The sequence below is a fragment of the Phalangium opilio genome, unplaced genomic scaffold, assembly GCF_054372755.1.
Source record: "Phalangium opilio isolate 3A_F unplaced genomic scaffold, DU_Popi_V2 ptg000209l_1, whole genome shotgun sequence".
In the NCBI taxonomy this organism is placed as follows: Eukaryota; Metazoa; Arthropoda; class Arachnida; order Opiliones; family Phalangiidae; genus Phalangium; species Phalangium opilio.
This window is the reverse complement of record NW_028324217.1, coordinates 3926642-3944062: the sequence shown is the minus strand read 5'-3', so window position 1 is coordinate 3944062 and position 17421 is coordinate 3926642. Positions and strand designations below refer to the sequence as shown.

Genomic DNA, 17421 nt, shown 5'->3' with positions numbered 1-17421 from the left:
AAGCATTATGTTGGCTCTGACTTACCCGGTTTGTGGTACACTTCTCTCGTAGAGAAGTATTATATACTTCTGGTTTTACTGATAAACAACGATATGTTTTATAGTTTTATACTATTATAATATTCTTCTTTATTTAAATTTAAATTTAAATTTTAAAATTAATTAATTGATTCATTGATGAACTCGCAATATGATGCAATACAAAATGTTTATTATAATCATAAATACATATTTTTATACTTTAAAAAATTTAATATTTTTTTATATAATAATTTTTTTTTAAATTTAAATTTATTTTAAGATTGCCACATTTAAATTCCAGAAGAATTATTATTCTAATCTAATCTAATCTAAGCTTTTGTCTATGAAGGGATTTCCACACTAAGCCGGTGGCTTATTTGCAGGTGGGTCCCTTTACAATGCATAGAGGGGTGGTGGCTAGCCACAGCTAACCGACAGCGCCCTATACTAACTATTACCGTTAACCTCTGCAAATTTTGATGGAAAGGAGAAACCGGGTAAGACCGCGGAGGAAAACTCCTTTTAGTAAGCGGGGAGAGAACTTGCAAACTCTACGCAGAAGGATTTGTTCCCAGATTTTCACCCGGTGCCACAGTCCGGGATCGAACCCGGGATCCTCTTGCTGCGAGGCGAAAGCGCTAACCGCTACGCCACCCCACCTATTATTATTATCCGTTAATTATCCGATTGTTTCCAGTAGATCTTAAAAAATGCATTTATAAACAATTCTTGGCGAAACAAGGACTCTATTTCAAACCCACAAAGGGACAGAAATTGGAAATTAATATTGGTATTACAATTTGAAATTAAGGTATGAGAAATTTCGTTTTGCTTGCGTAGTTCAAACATTTGTTATGACATGGTTATGATTGAAAATTTTACATTAAAACAAGACGGCCCAAGGGCTCGTAATAGTAGCCATATCGTACGAGTGAATAGCCCCTCTATACCCTACCCTAATGAGTGGATAACACCTCTATATCTTACCCTAATGAGTGAATAGCGCTATCTTTTTCAATGCTTAAATGATTTACCGTGCATAAAATCAGAGTGAATAGCCCCTCGATTCCCTACTCTAAACAGTGATTAAATTATAACCGTATAAATTTACTTATGCTGTAATTCTAATATTCCGGCGAATCGAAGAACAGATAGTTTTTAGTGATAATCCCCTCGATGAGTTTACAACAGACTTATGCCGATGCACACTTATCGCATCTTATAAATTTCTAACAAGGACTTATGCCCAGAAACGTTTGAAAGAGAAAGTTTAGTTATAGTGATTACGCATTTTAGAGATAATCCCCTCGAATTACCTTTAGCAATGCTAAAATGATCAAACGCATAACGCTCATTTAACACTATGTTAGCTCTATCTAAACCCACATTTGAATTAACCGCCAAAACGTTCCAGTCAAACATAACATAAATGACGATAGCTACCGAACGAGAACGAAACAAGGAAAATCGTTATCTATTTAATTAGCACATAAATAAAAAGGAAATAAATATAAAAACCCCAAACATACAAATTCATAAGTATCCGACCCCACAGATAAAAATTCAAAAGTATCCGACCCCCACAGATTAAGAGGTAACCCACCCCACATCACCCTGACATTTTAGAGATAAAAATAAATAATAAAAAACTCGGGGTTTCTATCAAGTCTCTATAGCTCAGTGGTAGAATTTCCGTCTACTACGTGAGCGACCCGGGTTCGAATCCCGGCTGCGATCTCAAAAAAATTTTAATTAAAATTAAATTTCTAACCGAGCCCAGTTACCCCTATGGGTGGGTTGTGGTAATATAAAGTTCCTTTTAAGCTAAAATCTGACGATAACGAAGCGACAACCCCGGCCACTACTACTACTACTACGGCTCGGGTAGCCTATCGTATACTACGATATGGCTAAAAAGGGTATAAATGTTTTCATTTCGGGTAAAACAGCTAAAATTTAAATCAAGGACAATTATGAGTTCAAACAAAGTCCATTACGTTATGGAAAAATCGTACTGGGTGTAGTAACACACAGATAAGAAGCAAGGATTGTGTATAAATGCAGTTTTTAAGGACTACAAAGCGAAACTCGTTTTTGTATGGCTTTGGAATTCTTGATTTAGGATCTAATAATATTTTGTAACGCGATTTCTGTTGGTATAAAGGATTCAGGCGGGAGATTGGGTCCGCAGGCTAAAGGTAACAAGCTCGGATCTATCTTCGTCAGATCAACGGTTAGATCAACCCTGAGATCTTTAAGAAATTTCATAATTTCATCTGTATGAAAAATATATTTATTAGGTGTATTTAGAAAAAAAGGGACGTGTCTTTTCTTCTATGCATAGTTTTCAGAACAAAGATGCGAGAGAGATGGAGATTGAATCAGTTTAGGCAGCCGTGATCCATGCATGGTGAGAACGGGGGTTAATCGACGGTACGCCGGTGCGCAGTTTTCTCGCGCGTAGTTGACGTAGAGGATGACAGAGACAATAAGAGTAGGTCCCCGCCCCCATGCTCAAAGGATATGCGTCCTGAAACTAAACGTACCGAAAATATTTGACCATTTTCCAGAGGATTTCTCTCTCTCTCTCTCTCTCTCTCTCTCTCTCTCTCTCTCTCGTCTTTGTTCAGACTAGGAGCATTGATACCATTTACATCAGGAGACGAGGCTAATTGCTACTGCACTTTGACCGACAAGTAGCCTGGCCTCTTTGTGTGTGTAAATGGTATATGAAACCTGGTGCTTTTTTGGGAGCTGCTCTTATAAGATACACACGTTCAGACTGTGGTGCATGCCTACAGTCTTCACCAATACCCACATGGTCCGAAGAAATTATCGAAGTTTTTTAAATTTTTACCCGAATACTCCACTTCGTACAAATTCGGTCCAGGAGATCGTCCTTTCAGGGTTTCATAGTACGTCTTGTAGGCCAAGGGTTTGAATAACCTGATATTCATGGAATTTAGGATAAGTTGTATCTTTATTCCGGTTAAGATGACATCGGCCTCATTGCGATAGTCTGTCGTATGTACGCAAATCACACCAAATTCCGGATCGGACAGAAATGTTTCTACGGCAGTTCTGGCAGATGCTTTATAGAAATTTTGTCGAGAAGGTTCGGGCTCTATCCTTTTCCAAAGATGGTCTAGAATCGTCAGACCGTCATCTAATTTCTGCAGTGACGGAAATATCATCCACTTTCCAGAGTAAGCGTTACTGTCTTGACGCCCGAAAAAATCCCTTGCCCAAATCCACTCTCTGTGTGAATTGAATTTCGAAAATATCATTTAATATTTGCAAAATTTGAGATTATAACCAAGAACAGGGATCCATGTAATTTTAGAAAAAAATGGAGAACGGTTAGCCTTTACTTCAGTCCGACTCACAGCCCAGTATAGAGAGCCCCTCCCTCCAACACCTAACTACATTTTGATGACGTTGCTGATGGAGATGGTGGAAAATACGTAGTTCTTTTTTACCTCTGTCGCTATGACCCGCCTCTTCTTTCAGAAAGGGGGGGGGGGTATGAAAGAATAGGACTTTGATGCGCACCCATGTATATTACCCATTTCTCCATTCCCGCTTCTAAAATTACATCTATCCCTGCCAAGAACAATCAACCAAGAGTGAATGCAGACCAGATATTATACGGGGCAGTGGACAAAACGGGAAAGTTGTAGGACCGAAATACAGTGGGTGATTTTGAGTTGAAAATGTGATCAGACATTTTCCCATAAAGATCACCCTGATTGGCAAACTGTCGTAGTACATTTTCGGCTCAAAATGGCCGTAGAACCCCAATGTACTTCGGTCCTGTATAATCCTCAATAGGGGCTTAGAAGCGATACACGGAATTCTTGTGGTGTCGCTATGATACTTATAGATGTGGGAGGAGTATGTATCATATTAACTTGACCAGTTCATCATGGCAAAAGCGGCCACGGAAGAAATAGAAGCGATTCTTATTCCGTCTCCTCTATGTAAGGATGAAACTCAGCTATGTATGCGGGTAAACTCAAGGCACTTGAACCAAAGCTTTTACAACTATCATTGCAGCAACGCGGAATTCCACGTATAGCTTCTATATTTTTTCTGCTCACAGTTCTTAGTTCTTGTTATAAGATGCATAGGTTTCACAAAAGAATACTTTTTAAATTCTTTTGAAGGTATTTTAATATTGTTTTCCGCTGCGAACCTTTCCATGACAACACTATACGATTTATTAATCTTCAAAAAATCTGTAATCTTCAAAAATAAAGTGGAAACAATCGGTTTAGTTGGCGGTTAAGTTGGAAATGCGTGGTCACTTGTTATTTTTATAAATTACATCAGGTCAAGAAAGTTCGATCTGTATGATTAATATCAGTAACACAAGAGAAATTAAGATTAATTTTAAGAAGTGGTTTGGTTTAGTTCTTCTCAAAGTTGGAACGGAGATGAACTCCTTATTATTAAGTCTATTAAGATTCCGTTAACATCTTAACCTCTAACTAAACATCGTTTTATTGAATTTGAAAATTGTAAAAGAATCACAACATAGAGATATTACACCTAAAAAACTATTTAGTGTTTAGTGTCTAAATAGACTGGAAACTCTTTCCGGTTTTCAGACCCTTAAACACTCGTGTAGTTTACCTTGTTTGCTATAAATTTATAACATGGACTTATACTCAAAAGCGTTTGAAAGAGAAACGATTCGGCAAAACACCCATCCCGTAAGTGAAACAAGACGTAATAGCCACATCGTACCGTACTTAACAGGCGTACAGAAAATTTGAGTGAATAGCCCCTCGATGCGCTACCTTTTACTGTTTTAAAATTATTACTTAAATTATTTAACTTCTGTTATAATTATAACAGTGTGACACAAACGGAAAACGTGAGTGAGTACCCCCACGATGCGCATCCTTTGACAGTGGTAAAACGAAATACCCGTAAATACCCATTAAAAGAAGTACTGAAGATCAGAGTGAATAGCCCCTCGATGCCCTAACAAAAAATTATAACCCTTAATCCTATACTTCAATAAATTTACTTACGTACGAACCTAGCGAAGACGGCGAGAGAGAGAAAAAAATGTTCATCTGGCTGAACTTTTTACGTCGATCTCGCCGGCGTAGGCGAAGCGCAACCAATCCGCGTTCTTTTCTTCGTCATGTGGGAGAAATTCTGTGAATAGGTCGAGGAAGAAAAATGGCGGGTAATTGCAGTAGAGTGAAGCGTTTAGCTTATGCGAATAATTTAGATATTTCATTGCTTTTAATTCGAAAACCAAAGAAAAGGGACCATATAAAACGCATCTGCTTTAAAGGAGTTTTCCACTAGGACAGAAAAAAAAATTGGGATTTTTATAACCTCATACCCAAAATGACATATTGTTACGAACGTTACGGGGTGCATTTTCATTCATTTCACTTACAGTTTCGTTGTCCGACATTATAACGAGAAAAATTCCAGATACCAGACAAACCAAGATTCATAATGCAATTAATTCAGACTTCTATAGTTAAAAAACAGCGAAGCAGCTCTTTAAATATGACTTCCTAATAAAGCGATGGACGCTGACTGGTTGTGCGTCGCCTTCGCCGACGAGATCGACGTAAAAAGTTCAGCCAGATGAACATTTTTTCTCACTCTCGCCGTCTTCGCTACGTTCGTTGCGCGCGAACCTATCTCAGTGTGTGCAGGCAATTTTCTCGGCGGACATTCGCACTAGGGTAAATATTCGCTCCGGTCGCCAAGTATACGCCGAGAAAATTGCCTGTATACACTGAAAGTTCAGCCAAATGAACATTTTTTCTATCACTCTCGCCGTCTTCGCTACGTCCGTTGGGCGCGAACTTATCTCAGTGTGTACAGGCAATTTTGTCGGCGGACATCCGCACTAGGGTAAAATATTCGCTCCGCAGCCTCCGCTCGCCAAGTACGCCGAGAAAATTGCCTGCACACACTGAGATAAGTTCGTGCGCAACGAACGTAGCGAAGACGGCGAGAGTGAGAAAAAATGTTCATCTGGCTGAACTTTTTACGTCGATCTCGTCGGCGAAGGCGACGCACAACCAGTCAGCGTCCATCGCTTTATTAGGAAGTCATATTTAAAGAGCTGCTTCGCTGTTTTTTAACTATAGAAGTCTGAATTAATTGCATTATGAATCTTGGTTTGTCTGGTATCTGGAATTTTTCTCGTTATAATGTCGGAGGACTACGAAACTGTAAGTGAAATGAATGAAAATACTCCCCGTAACGTTCGTAATAATATGTCATTTTGGGTATGAGGTTATAAAAATCCCCATTTTTTTTTCTGTCCTAGTGGAAAACTCCTTTAAACCAAATACGTTTTATATGGTCCCTTTTCTTTTGTTTTCGAATTAAAAGCAATGAAATATCTAAATTTCTCGCATAAGCTAAACGCTTTTAAAAGCAATGAAATATCTAAATTATTCGCATAAGCTAAACGCTTTTAAAAGCAATGAAATATCTAAATTATTCGCATAAGCTAAACGCTTTTAAAAGCAATGAAATATCTAAATTATTCGCATAAGCTAAACGCTTCACTCTACTGCAATTGCCCGCCATTTTTCTTCCTCGACCTATTCACAGAATTTCTCCCGCGTGACGAGGAAAAGAACGTGGATTGGTTGTGCATCGCCTACGCCGGCGACTATGCCGGTGAGATCGACGTAAAAAGTTCAGTCAGATGAACATTTTTTTCTCTCACTCTCGCCGTCTTCGCTAGGTTCGTTACACGTGAACCAGCGCGAAATTTTCTCGGTGTGTACAGGCGATTTTATCGGCGTACTTGGCGAGAGCAGCGTGCGTGGCGAGCAGAGCGAATACTTTGCCCTAGTGCGGACATAGCTTAAGATTAAATAATCATTTTTAAGATAAGTCATTAAACTTATAAGGGACCCATTATATGATTCAACATAAGTAGAGTTATCATTATGTATGACAAATTTTACCCATAGCGAATAATCTGTCTCGCTGCGTGTAGGAACTCGCGTTGTTACCAAACAATGTCTATTGCGGGGCAAGATTACGCGTAATTACTTCAATATAGGTACAGCATGTACACTAAGTGAGTGGCCCCTCGCCCTTTTTTATGTGTAAAGTATCTTAATCGACGCCCTTTTAACTTATCAATTTTATTTACAAAGAAAAATAACTTTAAATAAGAAACGAAATTACAATAGAGCTATTTCAATTCGGGGGGAAAGGAGAGATTTTGAGGCGGGGTTTCGCTAGTCCCCGCCTAGGCGCCATATTGTGCGGGAAATTTAGCATCGAGTTCTTCAGCGGCCCGCACGGAGGGAAGGTGAAAACCGGCTCCGTTTATTGGCAGGCTCAACTGTGACGTTTCCCCCCCCCCCCCTTCAACTGATATAGCTCTATAGGCCTAATTCACAGAAAAAAAAGATCTCCGTTCCACCGCGTCCGCGGTACGGAACACGAACTTACTTGGTTTTCTTCTTGTTCCTATAAGGAGGTCGTTCTTCCTCGGCTGGTGGCGCGACTGTGAGGAAGAGACTTGTCTCCTGGCTTATATACCCACCCGCTTTCAAGGACAGATCGGTACGAATGTACGAGCTGCGTGAATTTTATTTAAAAGCCTGCGACACTAAGACACGTTGTTTTGTACGTATGTACATAGATGGGTCAGCTTCCAGAGTAAGCGTTACTGACTTGTCTCTATTAGCCCAAATCCACTCTCCGTGTGAATTGAATTTCGAAAATATAATTTAATATTTGCAAAATTTGAGATTATAACCAAGAACAGGGATCCACGTAATTTTAGAAGCAGGAATGGAGAATGGTTAGCCTTTACTTCAGTCCGACTCATCGCCCAGTATAGAGCCCCTCCCTTCAACACGTAACGAAAATTTTAAATTATCTTATTGGCTCACTAAAACTACGATTTGATGACGTTGCTGACGGGGATGGCGGAAAATACGTAATTCCTTTTTGCCTCTGCCGCTATGACCCGCCTCTTCTTTCGTGGACTTTGATGCGCACCCATGAATATTACCCTGTTCTTCATTCCCGCTTTTAAAATTACATTGATCCCTGTCAAGAACAATCAACCAAGAGTGAATGCAGACCAGATATTATACGGGGCAGTGGACAAAACGGGAGCGTTGTAGGACCGAAAAACAGTGGGTGGTTTTGAGTTGAAAATGTGATCAGACATTTTGAAAGCAAAAACAAGTATTTACTGACGTTCTTTTTAGAATGGTCTTAAAGCACCGGGATATTACAATTATTGGGTGTTTTACCGAATTCTTTCTCTTTCAAACGCTTCTGGCCATAAGTTCATGTTAGAAACATATAAGATGCGAAAATTATGCGTCATAAACTGAAACTTTCTGTACGTGTATTAATTGAGCGTTAAGTACGTAATGTTAGAATTTTATAAGAAGCGATAAGTGTGCATCGGCATAAGTCTGTTGTAAACTCATCGAGGGGATAATCACTAAAACTATATGTTCTTCGATTCGCCGGAATATTAAAATTACGGCATAAGTAAATTTATACGGGTAATAATTTTATCACTGTTTAGGGTAGGGCATCGAGGGGCTATTCACTCTGATTTTATGCACAGTCGGTAAATCATTTAATCATTGTAAAAGATATCATTAGGGTAAGGTATAGAGGGGTTATCCACTCATTAGGGTAGGTATAGACTATAGAGGGGCTATTCACTCGTACGATGTGGCTACTATTACGAGCCCTTGGGTCGTCTTGTTTCTTTTCAACGTTTAGTTTTTCTCTCACGCCATACATATTTGTCTGATAAAACCGAATAATCAAATTTTATAGTACTAGTTTTGAAAAAAACTGGCACTGCTAAGCTTATTTAGAAAACGATTAATCGTTTTGAAACCAATGAACGAGTACTCGATTCGGATTTCTTATAGGAGATTTACTATTCGCACAGCCCTAAATTAAAAATAGCTGATGTGTTAGCTCTAATATAATAAATGCTCTGAACTTGTAACTTATTATAAAGAAAACAATTAGAGATAAAAATGTATTTAACACAGATCAATTTTACTTGTGTCTTTGGGGGTCCTTATTCTATGCGAAGACTACCAATCAGTCAGTTTGATTTTACTGATTATCGAAATAATATAAGAAATGAATTGAAAACAAATAAGCAAATGAAATTGAAAAGGACAAACCAAGAAGTGATATCTAGTTTATTAGGGAGAAGGTCTAAGTTGCCTAAGTATTCGCGCGCCATAGTCCCAGTCCCCTCTCAAAATACAAGGGGGACGTAAAAGGAGGCCCCGGGCTATTTCGCTTCTCCTCAGTCGGAAAATGCAACTAATTTTCGTCATTCGATTGGTGAGGTTTCAAGAACCAATGAGATGCTAGTTGTAATTTAGAGGCGGCGGCGATTAACTCCGGACAGGCTACGTCTTTTGGACTGGAGATAAAGCTAGATTATAAATGTGGAGGCGAATTTATACCTTCTCCCTAATAAACTAGGTATCACTTCTTGGACAAACACAATCATTTATTTTAGCAAAAATAGATTCGAAACATTTCAGTCTTTAAAAAGTTTTAATCTGATTCCCTGATAATTTTACATTTACCATGTACCATTTACACCCACACACACAGACACTTCCGGTGTAATACCTCTACGTAACGTCATCGTCGCCCCTACCAGGGCCATCCTATTGAGTCTGTCTTATTATGAGTGCATTTGTACGGAACTATGCGAAGACTACCAATCAGTCAGTTTGATTTTACTGATTATCAAAATAATATAAGAACTGTATTGAAAAAAATATAAACAAATGAAATTGAAAAGGACAAACACAATCATTTATTTTAGCAAAAATAGATTCGAAGCATTTCAGTGTTCAAAAAGTTTTAATCTGATTCACTGATAATTTTACATTTAACATGTTTCCTTTTAAAAGTTTTTAAATTAATTATAATATTAAATTTAATGTTATAAATTAATTGGTTCGATGATAAAATTACAATATGAAAAACGTTTAGTGATAAACAAATTTTTTTGTTGATTTTTTTTTCAAAATATAAATTTTATTTAGTGATAGATTATAAGCCAAATGTGGCTAATGTTTTTCTTCTGTCTTTAATTTTTTGGCATCTGTTGGTCCTTCATCTTCGTCATCAGAAACAATACTTCTTTTTTTGGGTGTATCATCAGGTTCTATTTGGGGTGTTTCGTCAGGTTCTATTTGGGGTGTTTCGTCAGGTTCTATTTGGGGTGTTTCGTCAGGTTCTATTTGGGGTGTTTCGTCAGGTTCTATTTGGGGTGTAACGTCAGGTTCTATTTGCGGTGTAACGTCAGGTTCTATTTGGGATGTAACGTCAGGTTCTATTTGGGGTCTAACATCAGGTTCAATTTGGGGTGCAACATCAGGTTCTATTTGGAGTGCAACATCAGGTTCTATTTGGGATGTAACGTCAGGTTCTATTTGGGGTGTATCATCAGGTTCTATTTTGGGTGAAACATTAGGTTCAATTTGGGGTGTATCATCAGGTTCTATTCGGGGTGTATCATCAGGTTCTATTCGGGGTGTATCATCAGGTTCTATTTGGGGTGTATCTTTAGGTTCTTTTTGGGGAGTAACATCAGGTTCTATTTTGGGTGTATTATCAGGTTCTATAATGGATTCTTTGTCAGGGTTCACCAAATTATTATCTGATTTTGATTCAGAATCTAAACTTTCATACTTTTTGTCCATATTTTTGGATTTTTCAATAATAGTTTTCAACGCGTTTCTCGTTGCTAAAAATTCAGTATGCTGGTAATTGGGACTTAACGCGTTCGGTAACAGACTCAAATCTACGTTTGTTAGATTAATGGTGATTCCACGACGTAATAGAAATTTCTTGGTATCATCTGTAGGAAATTTTAATTTTTTTTATTTCTAGGAAAAATATATATTTATTTATTTCTAGGAAAAATATATTTTTTTTTATTTTTAGGAAAAATATATTTTTTTTATTTTTAGGAAAAATATATTTTTTTTATTTTTAGGAAAAATATATTTTTTTTATTTTTAGGAAAATTATATTTTTTTTATTTTTAGGAAAAATATATTTTTTTTATTTTTAGGAAAAATATATATTTTTTATTTTTAGGAAAAATATATTTTTTATTTTTAGCAAAAATATATTTTTTTTATTTTTAGGAAAAAGTATATATTTTTTCATTTTTAGGAAAAATATATATTTTTTTATTTTTAGGAAAAATATATATTTTTTTTTTTAGGAAAAATATATTTTTTTTTATTTTTAGGAAAAATATATAATTTTGTTTTTTTTAGAAAAAAGGGTTGTTTCTTTCCATTTATTCTAGGAAAGAGATAGGGCAGACTACGTATCGAGTCCAATAATTAATCTAGTCGCTCTTAAGACCCTGGAGTTAACTCCTGGTCTCCTGTTGGTGTGGTGCTCATCCCGCAGAATGGTGCTCGTTTCCGAAGAAACTTACTAATTTGAAGTAATAAAGATTTTAAATTTTTACCCGAATACGCCACTTCGTACAAATTTGGTCCAGGATGTGATCCTTTCAGGGTTTCTTCGTATGTTTTGTAGGCTAAAACTTTACACACTTTTGCATTCATTGAATTTAGGATAAGTTGGATTTTGATTCCAGTTAAGATAACATCAGAGGTACGGCGATAGTCAATAGTATGTACGCATATCACACCAAATACCGGATCGGACAGAAATGTTTCTACGGCAGTTCTGGCAGATGCTTTATAAAACTTGTGTTTATAAACTTCCTCCTGTATCTTTATCCATATATGGTCGAGAATCGTCAGACCATCTTTTAATTTATTCAGGGACGGAAAAATCATCCATTTCCCAGAGTACTGGTTACTGTCTTGTTTCTCGAAAGGATCTGATTTGGCCCAAATCCACGCTCTGTTTGAAACGAATTTGGAAAAAGCTTAGCTTTAACATTTTGCAAAATTTGAGATTATAACCGAGAAAATCAACCGCGAACAAATGCCAACCATAAGTTATATAAATCTCGTTTAAGTGGTCTCAATTACAAATAGCGGGATCATAGAATCGACACTAAGAATTTTTGTAGTGCCGCGAAGATACCATAAGTTTATAATATATGTTTCATAAGTAGGACACTTCCTATACAAGTTCGTAATGCTAGACTTACAGCTCGAGTTAGTTCGAGAACGACGGAAGCGAGAATTGAAGTCCTACACTCGGTGGTTAATTTTGCAGCACTAGCTTCCATCTTCCTATTTAGTCTGTACTGCATGATTCGCTTCAATATTTTTTACTGCTCATATTCCTTGTTTTTATATAAATAGTTTTCACAAAAAATAAAGATCCTACCTGTCAAATACTTTGGAAGGTATCTCTGTATTACGCGCCATGTTGAAATTGTTTTACACTGCTGCTAAGTGTTCCGTTACAACACAACAACTAAAAACTCTTAAACTGAAGTTTAACAAAAGAATCCGAACATTAATATCTAAATATAACAAGTTGGGAAAGCAAAATAAACCTCTCAGAGTCGAGACGCAATTAAGAGGTTTTTCTTAAATAATGAAATAAATATAATTGATATTAATTATTCTAATCGTCATTAATTTACCTTAATTATACTTAAGTCTATATAAGTTATTCCTAAAATAATTTTAAACAGTTATTTTTGAAGTTTGAATTCAAGCGTATGCCTTTTTAACAATTAGGGTTATATAAGGCGATTGATTCACAGTAAATGATAAGAAAACCCGCAATTGCGTGAACCTTTGGTGGAAGCCCTGCCATTGGGAGGCTAGATGTTTCTCGTAACCCTATCCGATCCTTACGATTGGAGTAGACAGAAATTGCTTTCTGCGAACACGTTTGCTCCGATTTTCCAAAGCAGTGACAGACACACAGACACGTCCAGTGTAATACCTCTCCGTAACGTCATCATCGCTCGGAGTGATAAAAATGAGACAATAGATTTAGTTAGCGATTAAGTTGTTGATAGTCACATGTTATTTTTAATTTTAAACCTTGTTCATGGAATTGTATTATCACTTATACACGAGTATATTCATTTCAATTGTGAATAATTTACTATGTAAAATCTATCGCTATTATTTTGATTATGATCGTGATTCAACGCGTTTGAATTTAATAAATTCATGATGACAGTATCACCGTGTTTATCTCGGTTTATCTTGCAAGGCGTAAAACTATTTCGAAATTGAAAAACATTTACGTTTTGGTTTTATAATTCATTATCACAAGGGAATAAAACAACTTAAAGGGACTCAACTCCTATTCGTCATAGACTCTAGTTATTAGCAATGCTTCTTATCTTTTAACAACTTATCTGCAGCCTTTGTTGTATAAAGAAAAATCAACACAAACGAGGTGCTTCTTTTCCCACCGATTAAACGCGTCTCCAGAAAGTCGCTACACTTTTATAGGAACGGAAGTGCAAATATGGGATTGGCATTAATATGATAATTGTTTAAACACACCCAGAATTGTAAAATTTTATCATCAAAATAGGTCATTTTCCTACGTGACGAAAATAAATAGAAATTTATGAACTCATATACAATCATGGATAATCCTTTGAGATCAGGGAAAGTGCAATACATATAAGCGTATATGAATAGAAAATAATAGAAATTGAGGCAGTAAGCAGATCGCATTATGTTGGCCTGACTCTACCCCGCTTTGTGGTACACTTCTCTCGTAGAGAAGTATTATATATTTTTTTTAAATTAATTGATTCATTGATGAACTTGCAATATGATGCAATACAAAATGTTTATTATAATCATAAGTATATGTTTTTATACTTTAAAAATTTACTATTTTTTATATTATAATTTTCAAAATTTAAATTATTATTTATTTGGAGATAATCACAATTAAATACCTGGAGATTATCACAATTAAATACCTGGAGATTATCACAATTAAATACCTGGAGATTATCACAATTTTATACCTGGAGATTATCACAATTAAATACCTGGAGATTATCACAATTAAATACTGGAGAATTATTATAATTATCCGGTAATTATCAGTTGGTTTCTAGCAGTGGTTAAAAAACTGAGTTTATAAACAATTATTGGCAAACCAACAAAGGAACAGAAATTAAAAATTAATATTGGTATTACAATTTGAAATTAAGGTATGAGAAATTTCGTTTTGCCTGCGTAGTTCAAACATTTGTTATGATTGAAAATTTTACATTAAAAAAAGGGTATAAATGTTTTCATTTTGGATAGAACAGCTAAAATTTAAATCAAGGACAATTATGAGTAACTTCAAACAAAGTCCATTACGTTATGGAAAAATCGTACTGGGTGTAGTAACACACAGATAAGAAGCGAGGATTGTGTATAAATGCAGTTTTTAAGGACTACGAAGCAAAACTCGTTTTCGTACAGAGAGAATTTTACACATAGAAAGTCAAAAATTACAGGCACTCTAGAAACCCTACTCTTCCATTCCTTATGTGTAAAATTCTCTCTGTTTTCGTTCTTGATTCAGGATCTCATAATATTTTGTAACGCGGTTTCTGTTGGTATAAAGGATTCAGACGGGAGATCGGGTCCCCAGGCGATCGGTAACAAACTCGGATCTATCTTCGTTAGATCAACCCCGAAATGTTTATGAAATGTCATAATTCTACCTGTAATATATTTATTATATTTAGAAAGAAAGGACGTTTTTTTTTCATTATGCATAGTCTTCACTCTTCAGACTAGGAGGATTGATACCATTTACACCAGCCAGGAGGCGTGGCTAATTGGTACTGCACTTTGTCCGCTAAGTAGCCTGGCATCCTGGTGTAAATGGTTTATGAAACACTGAGGTTTACATGCCTACAAGTTTCATGAACTTTCTACAGGCACGGGGCCATTCGCATGTCCGAAGAAATTAACGAAGTTAAGTTATTTTAATTTTTACCCGAATACTCCACTTCGTACAAATTCGGTCCAGGAAATTGTCCTTGCAGGGTTTCATTGTACGTTTTGTAGGCCAAAGGTTTGAATAACCTGATATTCATGGAATTTAGGATAAGTTGTATCTTTATTCCGGTTAAGATAACATCGGCCTCATTGCGATAGTCTGTCGTATGTACGCAAATCACACCAAATTCAGGATTGGACAGAAATGTTCCTACGGCAGTTCTGGCAGATGCTTTATAGAACTTATTTTGAGAAGTTTCGGCATCTATCCTTATCCAAAGATGGTCTAGAATCGTCAGACCGTCATCTAATTTCTGCAGTGACGGAAAGATCATCCACTTTCCAGAGTAAGCGTTACTGTCTCGGCTTATGGGCCCGTAACGATCGCTAGCCCAAATCCACTCTCTGTGTGAATTGAATTTCGAAAATATGATTTAATATTTGCAAAATTTGAGATTATAACCTAGAACAGGGATCCATGTAATTTTAGAAGCAGGAATGAAGAGCGGTTAGTATTTACTTCAGTGCGACTCATAGACCAGTATAGAGCCCCTCCCTTCAACACGTAAGGAAAATTTTAAATGGTCTTATTGGCTCACTAAAACTACGATTTGATGACGTTGCTGACAGGGATGGCGGAAAATACGTAATTCCTATTTACCTCTGTCGCTATGACCCGCCTCTTCTTTCGTGGACTTTGATGCGCACCCATGAATGTTGCCCTGTTCTCCATTCCCGCTTCTAAAATTACATGGATCCCTGCGCCAAGAACAATCAACCAAGAGTGAATGCAGACGGGGCAGTGGACAAAACGGGAAGGTTGCAGGACCGAAATGCAGTGGGTGATTTTTAGTTGAAAATTTGATCAGACAAAATTGTCGTAGTATATTTTCGGCTCAAAATGGCCGTTGAACCGAAATGTACTTCGGTCCACATAATCCTCAATAGGGGCTTTGAAGCGATACACGGAATTCTTGTGGTGTCGCTATGATACTTATAGATGTGGGAGGAGTATGTATCGTATTGACTTGATCTGTTCATCATTGCTAAAGCGACCGCGGAAGAAATAGAAGCGACTCTTATTCCGTCTCCACTGTGAAAGGATGAAAGCTTTTACAACTATCATTGCAGCAACACGGAATTCCATGTATCGCTTCTATTTTATTTCTGCTCACAGTTCTTAGTTCTTGTTCTAAGATACTTAGGTTTCACAAAAGAATACTCGTCAAATTCTTTTGAAGGTATTTGAATATTGTTTGCCGCTTCCATAACAACACTACGATTTATAAATCTTCAGTTGAATTTTCCAAAAGAAATCTGGAATTTCCAAAAAAAAAAACATTGGAGACAATAGGTTTAGTTGGCGGTTAATTTGGAAATGCGTGGTCACGTGTTATTTTTATTAATTACATCAGTTCAAGAACCACTAACTAAACATCGTTTTATTGAAGTTGAAAATTGTAAAACATTTCTTTTAATAAGGACCACAACACACAGATATTTGGCCTAAATACTATTTAGTGTTTAGTGTCTACATAGACTGAAAACACTTTTATATATATGAACCATTGCTTTATTTACGTATTTAAAATGAATAAATTCATTATGACTGTATCACAGCGTTTATCTGGGTTTATCTTATCACAAGAAAATAATACAACTCCAAAGTTCGCCATAGACTCTAGTTCTGAAAGTTGCGATGCCAATCGAAGACTCACCCGAGAATGAGAAACATTTCTATAAACTTAGGGCTGTAAAATATTTATAAACACTGGAGAGATGACAGGGCTCTTAAACTCGCATCCGCGGAGAGAAACCGCAGCCGTAACTTAGCAAGTTGAATCACGAACCCTTAGAGTTGTATTACAAATTATAATTTTGCGTTTGTAGCCACATAAGTTGTCACTGAATCCCTCTCAGCAGAAGCACTTTTTTATAACGAAGACTGATGTGTTTAGCTCTAATATAATAGAGAGTTTAAGCATCCCCTAAACGCGTACGTGTAGCTACCTTCCACAGTGCATTAGACCAATGCATTGTCAAAGGTGGCTACACGTACGCGTATAGGGGATGCTTAAACTCTAATAAGAGCTCTGAACTTGTAACTATTGTATAGAGAAAACAGTATTTAACACAGAACAAACTTACTTGTGTCTTTGGAGGTCCTTCTTCGTCGGGTACTGGCGCGATTGTGAGTCAGAAACCTCCAGAAGGTTGACTTTTACCTCCTCATGAGATAAGTTATCTGCTTCCGTCCATGGTCCAACTTCCAAGGAAAAATATTAATTAGTTTTCGTCGTTTGTCGTCGCTGATTTTGCATATTCAAAAAACCATGTTTCCAACAAAAACTACACTCATACATAGTTAGAGAGAAGGAAGTCATAATACTGTACCTTCCAGGACCATCCTATTGACTATGTCTATTGAGTGAATTTGCACCAAACTATGCGAAGA

At 36.6% G+C, this 17421-nt stretch overlaps 2 protein-coding genes across 2 annotated transcripts; both read right to left on the bottom strand.

Moving 5' to 3' along the window:
• Nucleotides 1–272: 272 nt before the first annotated feature.
• On the bottom strand, nt 273–5169 carry LOC149618470 (uncharacterized). The gene is made up of 3 exons (XM_089854756.1): nt 5061–5169; nt 4169–4266; nt 273–3279 (listed from the first exon to the last, which is right to left on the bottom strand). Exons 1-3 carry the CDS (start codon nt 5103–5105, stop codon nt 2826–2828), a joined length of 597 nt encoding a protein of 198 aa, XP_089710882.1. The 5' UTR covers nt 5106–5169; the 3' UTR covers nt 273–2825.
• Nucleotides 5170–9881: 4712 nt separating this feature from the next.
• Nucleotides 9882–17293, bottom strand: LOC149618469 (uncharacterized). The gene is made up of 4 exons (XM_089855110.1): nt 17115–17293; nt 16189–16283; nt 11531–11934; nt 9882–10903 (listed from the first exon to the last, which is right to left on the bottom strand). The coding sequence occupies exons 2-4, from the start codon at nt 16233–16235 to the stop codon at nt 10110–10112; spliced, it is 1245 nt and encodes a 414-aa protein (XP_089711236.1). The 5' UTR covers nt 16236–16283; nt 17115–17293; the 3' UTR covers nt 9882–10109.
• Between the last annotated feature and the right edge of the window lie 128 nt (nt 17294–17421).

Coding starts and splice junctions, on each gene's coding strand:
- LOC149618470 (XM_089854756.1), bottom strand. CDS start 5,105: ATGAACATTTTTTTCTCTCTCTCGCCGTCTTCGCTAGGTTCGTAC. Junction 4,267..5,060: donor CGTCTTCGCTAGGTTCGTAC/GTAAGTAAATTT, acceptor TTATTTTTGAAG/ATTACAGATTTTTTGAAGAT. Junction 3,280..4,168: donor CCTTCAAAAGAATTTAAAAA/GTATTCTTTTGT, acceptor CAATTCACACAG/AGAGTGGATTTGGGCAAGGG.
- LOC149618469 (XM_089855110.1), bottom strand. CDS start 16,235: ATGGAAGCGGCAAACAATATTCAAATACCTTCAAAAGAATTTGACGA. Junction 11,935..16,188: donor CCTTCAAAAGAATTTGACGA/GTATTCTTTTGT, acceptor CGTTTCAAACAG/AGCGTGGATTTGGGCCAAAT. Junction 10,904..11,530: donor GTACGAAGTGGCGTATTCGG/GTAAAAATTTAA, acceptor AATTTCCTACAG/ATGATACCAAGAAATTTCTA.